Raw genomic sequence first — 16,323 nt, forward strand, 5'->3', positions numbered from 1 at the left:
GAGGATGAGCTCGCTAAAGCCTCACAGCAAGCTCTCGTATGTTTTTTTTTCTTTTCAGTCTCCTCTCCCATTAGCCCCAAAAGCCGCTTCTTGACAAAGAAGCCTAAGCAAAGGAGGGCTGGGCAGAGGAAGAGGGAACTTTCCCATCGAATGACTCACTGCCCTAGAGTCGAGGCGACCCTCTCTGCAGTCCCTCTGGTCTGGCCAGACGAGAGGGACTGCAGAGAGGGTCTCCGGAGTCTAGAGCAGTGAGTCATTTGATGGGAAAGTTGCCTCTTGGAAGGAATGACCCGGCTTGGCTCCCGCTTCGTCTCTCCTGCCTCATCTCTCCTGCCTTTTCGCTTCTCCGTTCAGTTGTTGGGCGGCAGATCGAAAGCGGGAGCCAAGCCGGGTTATTCCATCCAAGAGGCAACTTTCCCACCGAATGACTCGCTGCCCTAGACTCGAGGAGACCCTCTCTGCAGTCCCTCTCGTCTGGCCAGGATGCCAGCGAGTGTTGGGCTGGAGGAAGGAGGGATGCACAGGCACACTCTCTCTCTCTCAAATGGCAAATCCGAGCAGCCGCTGCTGGGAGCCCATCACACACGTTCGGACAATGGGGGGGGGGGCTTTCTTGCACACCTTCAGAAAGCTTCTGAAGGCATGCAAGAAAGCCCCCCCCCCATTGCCCGAATGTATGTGATGGGCTCCCAACAGCGGCTGCTCGGATTTGCCATTTGTGTGTGTGTGTGTGTGTGTGTGTGTGAGAGAGAGAGAGAGAGAGAGAGAGAGAGAGAGAGAGAGGGAGAGAGAGAGAGTGAATCCCTCCTTCCTTCAGCCCGTTGCAGGTGGAACCCAACTGGGCTGAAGGAAGGAGGGATACACTCTCTCTCTCTCCCTCTCTCCCTCTCTCTCTCTCTCTCTCTCTCTCTCTCTCTCTCTCAAATGGCAAATCCGAGCAGCCGCTGTTGGGAGCCCGTCACACACGTTCGGGCAATGGGGGGGGGGCTTTCTTACACGCCTTCAGAAGCTTTCTTGGTTGGCTGGAAGGCGAAGGGAAAAAAAGTATTTTGCCATGCTGGGAAACGTCATGGCAAAAGAAGCAGCTGGTGAGGTTGCTGGGAGAGAGCCCAGGAGGAAAGGTCCGTGCGCAGAGGAGAGGAATCTAAGGCAAAAACAGCACGTGCCTCTCCCCAACGAGCTTCTTTGCCCCTCGCTGCTTTTCTCCGGTTGCTGCGTTTTGTTGGAAATCCCCCCCCCTAAATCTGATTATGATGACATTGGTGCCTCACCAGCCATAAATCTCACCGCACGTCACTGGTACAGCCTATATCCCCTGAGCTGCTATTAGCCATTGCCAATACCAACAGAATTAGAACCAGTTCTTAGCTTTATAACAATTTTATCTGCAAGTTCCTGGTATTTCTGAATTCACCACCTTCTTTATCTTAATTTTAGCAGATGGAATATATGCCATTTTATAGGCTTGACCCTCTTGGAAGAAGAGATATTTACAATAATGCAAAATGAAGAGGGAACCCAAGACTAATTCCAACTCCACAACATAAACTGTCTACTCACCTCCTTGAGTGGACAGTGGACCTGTGCAAAAAACTCTTGGCAGTATAAGGAGAAAAAGATTGCTATGCCCAAACCCAGGAATATCCATATGATGGTGTTCCAGAAAGGGCCTTTTCTCTTATCATTGAGAACAAAATTAAAAAACACTAAACAGGACAAACAGAAAAAGGGTTAATTTTGTATATTCCAGCCACACTGAGCCAAGGAGATCTGTCACTTATTGATTTCTAATAACTGTTATCTATAATAGGAACATTGCTCATTAAGAAATCTAACATAATAGCAATTTCCATGTTAATTACAAGACAATATGCCCATCCCTACTTCCATGGAGGTAAAATAATTTGGGAACTAGAATTCTCAAAGCAATGCCGTTGCAGGTGGAACTCTCTGCTCCTAGAACCTAGGCTATTTTCATGTTGCTCTTTTATCTGGGTCCTGACCATGATTAAAATATCTGTTTTGGAAATGTGATTGGACTTCTGAAATAACAAAATTTTGTTTTCCAGTTATTAATTTTGTTTTTGCTCTTGCTTTTTAATTTGTAAAGCTGTTCATGTTTGAGATTATATTTTCCCTCCTGCTGGAATGAAGAATCTTAATTTTCTCACAGAAGAACCACTGTTTACTCAGTCAATGACCAGCAAGATTTGAAAACAAAAATACTACATCAAAATAACTTTCTCAAGCATGAAAAAGCAGCCTCTGTCCTAACCATACAGCGCATCATCTGGGGAATTCTGGAAGCTGAAGTCAAAGTCACCAAGATTGAGAAATGGTCTGACCTAAGCTTAACAGAATCACGAAACAGACTCCTTGTTCCAAACACACCCCTCCCCCATTTATTTGGCTAATGTGAATTCCTCGCATTCACATCCAGCAAAGTCCCGGATTAAGCCTTTCGAAGTTTAATTGCAACAACAGGCCTTCAGAAGCTTTCTTGGTTGGCTGGAAGGCGAAGGGAAAAAAAGTATTTTGCCATGCTGGGAAACGTCATGGCAAAAGAAGCAGCTGGTGAGGTTGCTGGGAGAGAGCCCAGGAGGAAAGGTCCGTGCGCAGAGGAGAGGAATCTAAGGCAAAAACAGCACGTGCCTCTCCCCAACGAGCTTCTTTGCCCCTCGCTGCTTTTCTCCGGTTGCTGCGTTTTGTTGGAAATCCCCCCCCCCTAAATCTGATTATGATGACATTGGTGCCTCACCAGCCATAAATCTCACCGCACGTCACTGGTACAGCCTATATCCCCTGAGCTGCTATTAGCCATTGCCAATACCAACAGAATTAGAACCAGTTCTTAGCTTTATAACAATTTTATCTGCAAGTTCCTGGTATTTCTGAATTCACCACCTTCTTTATCTTAATTTTAGCAGATGGAACATATGCCATTTTATAGGCTTGACCCTCTTGGAAGAAGAGATATTTACAATAATGCAAAATGAAGAGGGAACCCAAGACTAATTCCAACTCCACAACATAAACTGTCTACTCACCTCCTTGAGTGGACAGTGGACCTGTGCAAAAAACTCTTGGCAGTATAAGGAGAAAAAGATTGCTATGCCCAAACCCAGGAATATCCATATGATGGTGTTCCAGAAAGGGCCTTTTCTCTTATCATTGAGAACAAAATTAAAAAACACTAAACAGGACAAACAGAAAAAGGGTTAATTTTGTATATTCCAGCCACACTGAGCCAAGGAGATCTGTCACTTATTGATTTCTAATAACTGTTATCTATAATAGGAACATTGCTCATTAAGAAATCTAACATAATAGCAATTTCCATGTTAATTACAAGACAATATGCCCATCCCTACTTCCATGGAGGTAAAATAATTTGGGAACTAGAATTCTCAAAGCAATGCCGTTGCAGGTGGAACTCTCTGCTCCTAGAACCTAGGCTATTTTCATGTTGCTCTTTTATCTGGGTCCTGACCATGATTAAAATATCTGTTTTGGAAATGTGATTGGACTTCTGAAATAACAAAATTTTGTTTTCCAGTTATTAATTTTGTTTTTGCTCTTGCTTTTTAATTTGTAAAGCTGTTCATGTTTGAGATTATATTTTCCCTCCTGCTGGAATGAAGAATCTTAATTTTCTCACAGAAGAACCACTGTTTACTCAGTCAATGACCAGCAAGATTTGAAAACAAAAATACTACATCAAAATAACTTTCTCAAGCATGAAAAAGCAGCCTCTGTCCTAACCATACAGCGCATCATCTGGGGAATTCTGGAAGCTGAAGTCAAAGTCACCAAGATTGAGAAATGGTCTGACCTAAGCTTAACAGAATCACGAAACAGACTCCTTGTTCCAAACACACCCCTCCCCCATTTATTTGGCTAATGTGAATTCCTCGCATTCACATCCAGCAAAGTCCCGGATTAAGCCTTTCGAAGTTTAATTGCAACAACAGACCTTATCAGTCCTTGGACAATTGCCAGGCCGATAGCTTCCAAGCGCAAGGCTGTACAATGAAATATTGCCAAGGAGTTTCTGTGAGGCACAACTCAGATAAGTAAATCTTCACAATAATAAACAAACTAATTGAATCTTGCAAACAAACTCCCATTTTGCCCCTATTGATTCCGTATAGGAAAGGCCATTCAGTGTGCACTTGTGCCTTTATCCCAAGTTGACCCTTGTTCCTTAATATATTTTGAATAAATTTGGAGCAACTCCACCTACAAGTGGTAAAAAAAATGTATCCAAAAGGACATGAATGCATGCCAATTGGGAAGTGTGGGAACCGCAAACCAGCGAAAGGGCCGAATAGATTAGCAATAGCACTTAGACTTATATACCGCTTCATAGTGCTTTACAACCCTCTCTAAGCAGTTTACAGTCAGTCTATTGCCCCCAGCAATCTGGGTCCTTATTTTACCGACCTCGGAGGGATGGAAGGCTGAGTCAACCTTCAGCCACTCAGAATTCAACAGGAGCAATCCATGTCACATTGTTTTTAATGGGCCTTGCTTGAATCCTCTAAGGGATGGTTTATTAGTCCATTTCCTGATGCAGTACTAACCTCCAGTCATGGCAAAAAGCACAAACACGACAGGAAAGAAGAAGCCAAAAGCCAAGGTGAAGAGGTATTCATGGATAACCGCTGACACAAGGAAGACCATGAGCATAGCTCCAGCTCGGGCTCTCCCTCCAATCAGCTGGAAGAGAAGGAGCACAAGTGAATTATAGACCTCATCCTGGTGTTCACCAATAAGCAATGAAGATACGAATAGAGAAATTACACAGAGAAGGTGTACTTTATGGAGCACTATAGGGTGGGTTTGGTAAGCTTGTCAGCCCTTTCAGGTAGTCCAGACAGTAAACCAATAATAGTACTTTTATTGCAAAGTTACAGAAATAGAATCTTGCAAGGCTGAAAGCGCTTCCCCCATTCCTGACTTTTATTTTCTGAACCACAAGGAAGAATCCCTCCTGAGATGTCATTTTACCCCCAGTCCTGCTCTGAGCTGAGACATCTCCTTTTGACCATTGCCCTGATTTCAGTTCTTCCTCCTGCCCCCAAAGACTATTCTCACAGCCCATTACGCCCTTACCTACCCACAGAAAATCTTGATAAATATAGCAGTACAGCCAATCGTGTACAATCCCATTCCATGACCTAAAATATGCCGAGAATGATGTGGAATTCCACCAGTCCTAGACAGGGAGAATGAAATAAAGAGCATGAAAAACACAGAAATGCCAGGCTTGAAACTGGAACACCACTGTACTTTGGCAAGGAAAGAGACAATCCACTCTAGATTGACTGTGTACAGGTAGTCCTTGAGTTACAAGGGCAGTCGGGATTAGAATTTCCATCACTAAATCAGTGGGGAAACCAGTGGGAATTTGCAACTAACAACCAGGCCTCTTATAGTCCCTAAACATACATGTTTCTATAGGTGGTCTTCATTTAGTGACCACAATTGGGAGCAGTAACAAAGTTGTGTTAATTTGCCTAATTTATTGTTGAATTTACAGAGCTGCCTATCTCACCTAAAGTGACTGCGGTGCCATACGATAAAAGCAAAAACTAAAATATTTTACAAGCCCCTTGAAACAATTAGTATGGAAAATACATGCTTGCAATCTTAGTTCTACTTTCCTTCACTTTACAGACCTGCAGAGATTGTAAATATGAGGATTGATCATAACTTTATCATCATAGTTGTAAGTACACCCAGTTGCTAAATGAGGGACCACCTGTATTGATTACTTTGATTACAAGCAATCGGATAGTTCAGTGTCAGCTTCTCCAGTACATGTATTTTAGCAAGTTCAAATTTGCTTTTCTTTCAGAGCCATAACCTCTCAGAACTCTTTCCAATTTTTTTCAAACTGTTCTTCATGGCCAATGGACCATTCAAGTACGTCTATCCATGAGATGCAGAAATGGACAGACTGACATTAAAGATAAAAGAAGAAGAAGATACAGAGTATTTTTGAACATGGGAAATGTTTTATAAAAGATTGGATAACAGACGTAGAAATTAGGAGCTGGAAAAGTATTATTATGTATGCAAATTGACCCAGTCAATACACTGTTCACAAAGCTCTTTTGTATGTTAAATGAAAAGGTATAAATAAACTGTTAAAAATAGTTAGTTTCATTCCATGAGGAATGAAATCCAGACTTCCCATATCTTTCTTGTCCTCCCCCCACCCACCCCGCTCCCTCATGTCATCACCTTGTAGAAAGAACGGTCCGCAAAGCGCAGGATCTCAGCAAATATGTTTTGCCAGCAGTCCTGGAAGAAATAGAAGACCACGAATAGAAATGATATCCCTGAATGAGAGAGGCAAAGAAATGCATGAATTCTTCCCACTTTCGGGAGAGAGAAGAGGTTAAAAACTCAATTATTGTTACAGATTTAAGAAAGACAATTGCAAATCAGGTTAGACTTTTAGGCTAATATCCTAATGGAATGTCTATAGAGATTCTTAATCATCCAGGTCATCATTGTCCCAAAGTGTTCTGAAAATGAACTAAGAAGCTTCTTGAATGAGAAATGAAGCTTTCACAGAAAACCCCCCAGGAAAGTCCAACTGTCTTTTTAAAAGTACTTTGGGGATATCCAAATGGAAGAAAAGCAGAATGGCTTGACTATGTTATTGTTTAGTTCCCATTGTTAGGAATTACCTTGTTTAGTGCCGTTTGCAGTCATGATGGTGATCTACTTTTGCAACCAACCCTACATTTATAACCTTCAAAGGTTTGTAAAACTAAAGAAAGTTGAAGTAATCTCACCACACAGTTATGGTATTACTTAGCAACCACTTTACTTTCAAGTTGCTGGTTCCAACTGTGGTCACTCAACAAGGATTAAAGTAGCATGGCGCTGTAAGACTTGAGAAGATCACTTTTAGTGTGATATTCCTGTTTCTAACTAAGGCTGCAGCCTACATTGTCTAAGATTTAGACACCTGCAAATTGATGTGTGAGTCCACCATTATTATTGTTGTTGTTGGTCACAACAACAGATTTTTTGACTGTTTTTATGACCCTTTTGTTGAGTCCAAGGGATAGGCAGATGTTAGCGTTTGAGGGTGCTAAAGGTATTGTTGTAGGATATAAGTTGCTCCATGCAAAGCTGGCTTTTGCAATTGACTGACAGTGGTTTTGTCAACGTGGATGGTGTTCAAGTTGAACTCCAAGGAAGAATGATGGATTTGGGCAATGTTCAAAAGGAGATCTTACAGTAACCTTCCCCTGCCACACCCACTAAGCCACACCCACCAAGCCACACCCACAGAACTGCTAGTAAAAATTTTTGCATCCCACCACAGATGACACTTGGAGAATAATTAAGGCAAAAGCAGAAGAAAAGAGTAAATATCTATGGGTTGCGAAAGCGCTTTTAGAGGAAACAGAATCATTCAACAATGAATTCATAAAGACTTCTTTGCTTGACTTTTGATCTATTTCACATACTTTCATCATGAATAAAACCAGCAGCCTGCCAGACCTACATCATCATTTTCTGTAGCAGTTACATATAGGCCAAAATCGTAAATATTTTGGGTTGTTGTATGAAGTAACTATTTATCTATTAAATATATATGCTGCGCATCTTGTTATCTAAAACAATTCTGGATGGCTGTGTATTTACCCCACCGCCATTTTACAACTTTTCCCACCAGTATTTATGGCATGAATTTTGATCATGTGACCATGGGGATGCTGCAATGATCGTACATGTGAAAAACTTTTATAGGTCACTTTTTTCAGTTCTGTCGAAGGTCACTAAACAAATGGTTGTATGTTGAGAACTACCTGTAGTATGTCTCTCTTCACTTTCTCTCAAGTGTGATAAATTTTATATTTTAAATTTTAAATTCTGGGGTATTTTAATTGGTTTAATTACTAGCTAATTACATGTTCATTGTACAGACTTTGTTTAATTTGTCTCTCTGTGATTTTGTACTTCCGTTGTTTATAGTGCACTTTATTCCTGTCTGTACACCGCCCTGAGTCCCCTTGGGGAGAGGGGGCGGTTTATAAATTGAATAAATGAAATGAAATGAAATCAGCCTGATTGTGTTTGAGGCTCTCCTGTTTCTTCTACAGGATGAGGTCAAATCCCACTTCCATAGCATTACTGCTTAATCCCATTAAACAAATGAAATCACAATTGTTTCCACATACCGGGTATAACTGAATCAAAGATGGAGAGCAGCAGGATTTTGATGGTGAAGGGCTGCTTATGCATGTTGCCGAAGTTAGGGATGAAATAGTATTTCAGAATGAAATTCACAAAATATATACCAGCCAAGAACTGTGGAACAGAGAGAAAAAAACTCTACCTTAGTGACCTACTGGCATCCCAATGTTGTTCTGGCAAAGCATACAGGTTGTCAGCTCTCAACTATGACTAAGAGAAACCTTCTTATGGTCTATGATTTCAGAAGCTGGATTTGGATGCCATTTTAATATCCTACAATGCTCAAATGCTGTCCTCCTGTACACCAGCCCCTCTTCTGTTTAATTTTAGTCTATCTGGCATAGATTTATGCACTACACTCTTCCTGAGTGGTTCTAGGTTCCACCAACTCTGCTCTCTTCCAAACCCATTTTTCCTTTTCTTTTCCTATGGGAGATATTTGAAAATATGTACATTGTGTATAAAGTTTTAAATTGAACATCTCTTAGGAAAGTGAACTGATTTGCATCAAGTATGTCGCAGGAGAAATGTTATAAATCATTCAGTCAAGGCTAGAGAAATGTGAGAAATTTAAACGGTGGCCTTTTGTCATCCAGGGCTTTTTAAAATAGTATTATTGCTATTTACTCCCTTGGCCAGCTCAGACACTTTAAGGTTACCAGTCTAGCTAAGTCTTGTGGGAAAATCCAATAGTCCCCAAGCACATTTCTAATCCACAGAGAGACCAGATAAAACCATCCAGTCAATGGAAACTTAATGTGCTTCTCTCACCTCAACCAGTTTTCGGATGACGTAACTCCAGCGGATGTATGGGTCTCTATAAGGAAAGGAACAGGGATTGAGTTGAGATATAACAGAGTAGTTCCCTTTTCTTGGAAAATACAATGGTTACAAGGTTGCTCTGGGGGCACGGGCTGTATCTCCTGAAGCCCATTTTGCCCATTCTTTTTCTCATAGAGCTGAGAAACCAGGGAGCCCAAAAACACGATATGCAAGGAGTTACCTTGGATAGCTCTTTCTGTAGATCAAAGTAGGGCAGAAGAGAAAATATAAGTAGGTTGAGAATTCAGGACAGCTTATCTTCCCTGGAGTGGGGGGGGAAAGAAGCAAAGGAATGGTTGAAAGTACATAGAGAAACAGCAGTTTGTACGCTGAAGAAATAGTTGCCCTGGAGCTTCCCTGTTGCTCAAGTGCAGGCATCTCCTCTCTGCATAGCATTTTAGCAGGAAGAATGCAAAGCTTTATGTGTACATGACGATAACATTAGCAATAGCAGTTAGTCTTACAGTATATACCGCTTCATAAAGCTTTACAGCCCTCTCTAAATGGTTTACAGAGTCAGCATATTGTCCCCAACAATCCAGGATCTCATTTTAACAACCTTGGAAGATTAACCTTGAGCTGGTGAGAATCAAACATCTAGCAGTGGGCAGAATCTGCCTGCAATACTGCATTTTAAATACTGTGCCACCACAGCTCTTCTTATTAGGATATTTCTTATATACAAAAAGTAGCTTATGATACATCTCATGTACAAAAAGTAGTTAAGGTGTGATACAGGATGCAGAATTCAGCTTTCTGAAAATCTGCCTCCATTCGTATACAAAAGCAACAAACAAGGAATTCCATGTATTCACAAGGATTAATCACCTATGTTCTGCAGCTGTTCATGCTACATAAAGTCTGGCAAATAGGAGAAATCGTGATTTGTGAGGAATTTGGAGAACTGTACTTGACCCAGGCAAGTGGTTTCCTTTGCTTTGCATCCATATTACTTTTCTTAGAATTTTGCAACACTTAAAATCTACTTACAACATCTACTATACCCAATCACTGGCAGGCAAATGGAAAGTGTAATCCAATAGTTCCATAGGTTGAGAAAGTCTGTGATAACAATTAGCCTGTGGAGGCCAAAACTTATGTGATTATCTTATGCTACAACTCAGATGCTGCAATTGGTGGGAAATCAGTTTGGGGACTATGAGGGTGACTTGTAGCTATCGTAATCATCACTAAGAGCCTCCAAGTCAAACTCACCAACTTGGTTCCTGGCATGGAGAAGAGGAAGCATAGATTCTCGCAGAAATGAGTAGCTTTTCATCAGGAACCGGATCTATGGCACAGAGGGAAATGAGCAAGGAAACAGCGTGAAGTTGAGTTATGCTGTAGATATCCTTGCAGAGGACTTTAGTATTCGGCTCTTCCACCTACCTGGCCTTTGGTACCATCCTTGTGGATATTCAAAGAAAGGAATTGCACCCATTAGCTCAGTAGGATGGGGTGGTCCAAAAAGTCTCAAATGTTCCCATGGTGGATCCCATGGATCCCATGCTGCTCTGTCTATACTTTTTAGACAGAAATGGCCCCTGCTTTCTCATTTGGCTAACTGTCAGCTATACTGCCTGCTGATCTTCTGCTCAACGTCTTGCTTGGATGAAATCTGCTTAACTTCCAGCTAGCAAGAAGAACATATATTTGAGGCCATGGGAAGTGCTACTGTAGCCATTTATATATGACATATACATGACGATGCCATTCAGAGGATACCAGCAGGGGTGGGATTCAAATAATTTAAAAACCGGTTCTCTGCCCTAAAGATTTCTTCCAACAACCAGTTCACCAAACTGCTCAGAAAGTTAACAACTGATTCTCCCAAAGTGGTTCGAACTGGCTGAATCCCACGACTGGGTGTCAGACAGGAGAAAGCTATCTTAAACCTGGAGTGAGGTTGGCATGTCTTCTCTGTACAATGGCAAATATATGGCCTGTGTATGGAAGTATACATTTATGCTACAGGGGGCCATTCTAGCGCTTGCTATTATCTATGCTTTCCACACTGAGATGTCTGGGGCAACCAGAATTCCTTCCTAAGTCCAACCTCACTTCAAACATCAACCTTAGCTTCTCCCATTTCTGTTTAAGAACTCCTTTCCCCTTGTACCCACTTTCTTTGTGCTGCCCCCGTGCCATACCTGCTCAAAGAGGACAATGAAACGAGAGGCAATTCCCAAATTACAATAGACAGTAATATAGACGGGGAAGAATCCCAGCACTGCAGCATGGCAGAGCAGCACAAGCAACACCAAGGTGACCGTCAAGAGGTTGGGGAACCTGGTCATCTTCAAGCAGCCTGACCACGTTTGCAGGGCCTGATAGGGCACAAATAAGGTGTAGAGGAACATGCAGAGCCAGGCCAAGAGTGCTGTGGGCAGCTGTCGAAAGCCAATGATAAGGAGCTCGAAATCCAAAACAAGACTGTGGAAGACAAAGAAGAAAAAGTATTCTAAGGATGCTGCCCAAAAATGAGGATGTTTCAAATGAAATAAGCAGTTTCTCGGGTTATCCCCAATATTCAGTGGCATGACTGATGAAAAGTGAAGGGGATTTGGTCCTGCTATTTTGAGGAAAGAAACTCATGAAAGTTCCCATGAACTCTTCAAAATAGTCAGAACAGAGTTAGAATGAAGGAAAATTCCACTTCCAACTGAAAAAATTACAATCAGTCCCCTTCATTTGTTTCATAATCTTGTTTTGTTTCATAATCTTTTTTTCATTACCTACATAATTTCAACTATTGCTCATCATTAAATATTGGACCCATAAAAAGATTCCTAGCAGAATTTAAATGGATCAGGAATAGAGGACTGCAAGGTTTTTTGAAGGGTCTGTCGTATTAGGAACATTACTCAACATTCCTGTCACAATAATGTCCAATCCTTTTTTGGTACATCCCCCTGAGCTTTCTACAGCTCATGTGGAGCTTAGGTAATTGTATAAGACATTTATTTATTACCCGTAAATCTTCCATTTTGAAAATTCATGGTGAAACACCTGGACTTTCCTCCTAATCTTATCCCCAGTGAAAGCTGAGAGATTGATCAACTAACCCAAAGTGACCCAATTACATCCCTGACTGTGAATGTGAGCTTGGCTCTCTGTCTTCTATTGGACTCCTTCCTTGATCCGCTTCATTCTTGTTTCAATACATGTTAGAATGTATTCCAACTACAGAATTAATTAGCCAGTAGATGACAGTGTTTGCTTAGCATCTATGGTTATAATCTATGGTTCCTTTATGTTCTGAGAAGAGTTTCCTGCAACAGTTGTGACAGTTGAAACCATTAAGTAGCAAGGCCCATAGTGACTGTACATTAAACACTTTATTTGATTTGTATGGCTACATAACCTTCCTCTGCTATCAATCTGTAAGGCGAGCTGGCATATGCCATGTGGCCGAAAGGAGGAGGGCTGCGGTGGTGGTGGGGGAGAGGCTAGCTTACACCAGCTCGCGGCTTTTGTAAGGGAAGGCCATCAGGCCTTCGCTCGCGAAAACTGTGGGCTGGCGTACGCCACGTGGCCAAAAGAAGGTGGGCTGCAGCGGCAGCGGTGGGAGGGGGAGAGACTAGCTTATGCCAGCTCGCGGCTTTCACGAGGGAAGGCCTTCAGGCCTTCGCTCGCGAAAGCTACGAGCTGGCGTACGCTGTGTGGCCGAAAGGAGGTGGGCTGTGGCGGTGGGGGGGAGAGGCTAGCTTACGCCAGCTCATGGCTTTCGTCAGGGAAGGCCTTCAGGGCTTCGCTCGCGAAAGCCGCGAGCTGGCATATGCCGCGTGGCCAAAAGGAGGTGGGCTGCGGTGGCGGGGGGGGGAGATGCTAGGTTACGCCAGCTCGTGGCTTTCACGAGGGAAGGCCTGAAGGCCTTCGCTTGCGTAAGACGCGAGCTGGTGTATGCCACATGGACGAAAGAAGCTGGGCTGCAGTGTCGTCGTCAGTGGGGGGAGGAGTGGCTACCCTCCTCCCCTACCCCCATCTCCAGTCTCACCTGGCTGGCTAAGCCTGCCAGGCAGCGGGCCTAGCTGACCTGGTTGTCCCTTGTCCCTTCAGTCCAGCTTACGTGCTGCCTTGTCGCCTGCCTGCTTCCTGCAGCATCCATCGCATCGGAGAGCTGCTGATTCTGCCTGCTTGTAAGTTTTTTTTCATTTATGCTTTTAATGTTTTTTTTTAAAAAAATTAATTATTGTGTATAGAATTTTTTAAAATCATTTTATTTAAAAAGTATCGAGTATAGAATTTTTAAAAATGGTTTATTTCAATTTATTGTTTGTAGAATCTTTTTAAAATTGTCTTAGACTATTTTTAAAAAATATGCTATCAACAATAAATTGAAATAAACCATTTAAAAATATTCTATACTCAATACATTTCAAAGTATTGTGTATAGAATATTTTTAATGGTTTTATTGTAATTTATTGTGTATGGAATTTTTTAAATAGTTTTTAAGGACTTTTTATTATTTATAGAATATATTTTTATAAATTATTTTTAGGGAAATTTTATTTATTTATTGTTTATAGAATGTGTTTATTACAAGAAATGTTATTCCTTTTTGCAAATGGTTTATTTGTGATGCAATATTTTGCTCTTAAGTGTGCAGGTTGGTGCATGGTTTATGTGTCTCAAAGTGGCTGCTTTTCTATGGGCAGGCCAGGTTGGTGCAAGGCAGCTTTGCCAGATTTTGTGTGTTTCTCTGTGATACCTGGTTGTTTAGGTAATTGTGAGATGGTTGCTGGTTCTGTGAGCTTCCTGGCACTGTCCACAATGCTTTGATTGTTTTTATTCCAGTGGCTTTGTCTTTCCTGTCCTTAGGGTTAGGGAATAAAACTGGTTTCATCTGCAGTTATTTTTTGTGTTTTCCTGGCACTGTCATAGTTTGTGGGTGTGTAATATCCCACAGTTATCTATGCATTAATAATGATCAAGTACTAATAATATTTCCTTATACATTTTAGTGACCTTTCCTTACATAATTGGTGTTTTCTTTAATACTTTTAGATTTCTAATTTCTGTTTCTGTTAGTTAGCAATTGCTAAAACAAATCCCACGTGAAAAAGTATTCAAAGCCTTCTTGATTTTAATTGTCAATTTATTTATTCCTGCATATTGTAATATTTATTCATTTTCATATCTCTGTTTTTCCACTGTTGTGCAAACACAATTCCAGCAGCTGCTAACATGTGTAAAATTAAATATATATTGTATTCCCTTTCAAATAGCCAACAAAATATTTCTGGTTTTAAATCCATATCTTGCTTTACCATTGCTTCTAACCACTAACTCTTGAATAGCTACTTGGACCAATCTAAGTACTGAACCTAATTCATATATTCCTGTTTTTTTGAACTGAGAACTAAATTTCAGAAAAAGAAATTTGTATTGCTCTGTGAATCTACCTATAACATTCATTCTTGATCTACCTTCTTGGATGAAAGACTATATCTTTCCTTTTTGTTGGGGGACATCCTTCCTGAAAAGACCGTACATTGTTGAGTGAAAGCAGAGGTCCCTTCTGTTACCTGTAGTCCTCAGCTTACAACCACAATTGAGTCCAATATTGTTTTATTTCTTTTGCAGTTCGTATTATTTAACAGAATGAAGAAGAGGTAACAGAGTATGACTGCTTTCTTTTCCAAAAAAACAAAAGCTGAGGAATCAGCTGATCCACAAGTCACCAGCACCAACACCAGCACCACAAGCACCAGCACCACCAGCACCACCACCAGCACAACCACTTCCACCACTTGAGGTTGGAGAAAGCAGCAAGTCCATCTCCTCCACTGAAGTTCCACAACTTCCTGACTGGTGGAATTTGCAGCAATATAGACACTTCAAGGACAAGTATGATGGACTGGCAGTATCCGACAAGAAGTTAGGTTGTGAGTACTGTGCAAAACCTATGTTCTCATTAGAGAAAGGTATTCATTTTTCTAGAAAGTGGAAACATTTCCACTCTGTGCCAGCTGGGAAAAATAAGGAGACAGAACAAGCATTGCTCAGAAAAAAATTAAAGGAACTTTTTCAATCAAAATCACACCTTATTTGCTTGGAGAGCAGTAAACAACAGGATCAAGATGCTTTAACCAAATCCGTAGATAAGTCAACTGAGAAACATTTATCCAATATTTTCTACTGTTTACGATTTGGCACAAAGATGTAATCCATTCTCAGACATTGAAGCGCAGGTAAATTTGCTAACTACGTTTGGAGTGGATGTGGGAATTGGCTTGCATTCATGGAGATCCGCAATGAAAATAGTTGAATTCATTGCGAACGAAATCAAAACCATCACGTTTTCCAGGATTATTGCAAAGAATCTAATAATCGATGAAGCCTAAACACTTTCAATGAAAGCAGTGCTGATAGTTTTTGTTAGAGTTGAGGATCCAGAATGCCCAGCAACCATTTTCGTTGAGCTTTTGGAATTAGAGAAACAAGATGCGGAAACCATATATTCTGCAGCGATGGGAAGCTTGCGTAAAGTTGGGTTTACCACCAAATATCTCCAGAAGAATGTAATCGCTTTCTGCTCTGATGGTGCCAAAGTTATGCTTGGAAGAAAATCTGGAGTCAGCACCAGAATAGCTGAAGACTTCCCAAACATTGTAATCTGGCATTGCTTGAACCACCACCTCCAACTTGTGCTGGATGATGCAATAAGAGAAATAAAGCAACTCAACCACTTCAAGATCTTCCTTGATAAAATACACACCACCTTCCACAAATCCTGCAAGAGCCAGAATGACCTTTTCCAAATCTCTGAACAATTGGGCATTGAAATTGTGAAGATTGGCAGAGTTTTGGGACCAAAATGGGATGCCTGTAGTTTAAGGGCAACCAAGGTTGTGTGGCGTGCTTATCTAGCACTACATCAGTTTTTTCTGGGCAATGAAAGATTCCCAGGCATGGCTTCCCGTTTTGAAAATCTAAATTTTTTGAAGGATTTGGCCCTCATGATAGATATTCTAAATGAGATTTCTCGCCTGTCAAATGCCCTGCAGGGAAGAGGCACAGGTATCATCAAGGCCGAAAAGTTAGTATTGCGAACAATCAAAGCTTTTGAAGTGCTTAGACAGAGAAAGGTCACATATGAAAACAACATTGATGCAATGCTAAAAACACAAGCCTTCAAAAACATCAATTTAGCTCCAAATCAATGATTTGTTGCCCTTCCTCGTGACAAGAGTTTGTCAAGCATCATCACCAATTTGAACAAAAGGCCGATGGATTGCTACCATCTAAAAACAGGTAGCCAATTGCCAGCTGCA

General features: G+C 41.3%; 1 protein-coding gene and 1 pseudogene across 9 annotated transcripts in view; one reads left to right on the forward strand and one right to left on the reverse strand.

Annotated features, from left to right (window-relative positions):
* Positions 1-16,323, reverse strand: part of LOC309383242 (sterol O-acyltransferase 2-like) — a 196,056-nt gene that overhangs the window by 130,710 nt on the left and 49,023 nt on the right. For 4 of the 8 annotated variants that reach the window (XM_081935534.1, XM_081935543.1, XM_081935535.1 and 1 more), the window contains 5 exons: positions 11,196-11,478; positions 10,261-10,336; positions 9,227-9,308; positions 8,995-9,040; positions 8,208-8,337 (listed from right to left, as the gene is read on the reverse strand). The exons of 1 other annotated variant lie outside the window; for it this stretch is intronic. In XM_081935534.1, coding sequence (XP_081791660.1) covers positions 8,208-8,337; positions 8,995-9,040; positions 9,227-9,308; positions 10,261-10,336; positions 11,196-11,478 — 617 coding nt within the window. Of the gene's footprint in view, positions 1-4,583; positions 4,720-5,119; positions 5,219-6,249; positions 6,348-8,207; positions 8,338-8,994; positions 9,041-9,226; positions 9,309-10,260; positions 10,337-11,195; positions 11,479-16,323 lie in introns of all 8 variants that reach the window. 3 more of the 8 variants (XM_081935537.1, XM_081935538.1, XM_081935536.1) reach the window with 3 other exon arrangements.
* The window catches only part of LOC309383246 (dehydrogenase/reductase SDR family member 1-like), a 182,030-nt pseudogene that overhangs the window by 58,541 nt on the left and 107,166 nt on the right, over positions 1-16,323 (forward strand). The gene's annotated exons all lie outside the window — the stretch shown is intronic.

Source organism: Natrix helvetica (genome assembly GCF_964273705.1).
Source record: "Natrix helvetica genome assembly, chromosome: 1".
Lineage (NCBI taxonomy): Eukaryota > Metazoa > Chordata > Lepidosauria > Squamata > Natricidae > Natrix > Natrix helvetica.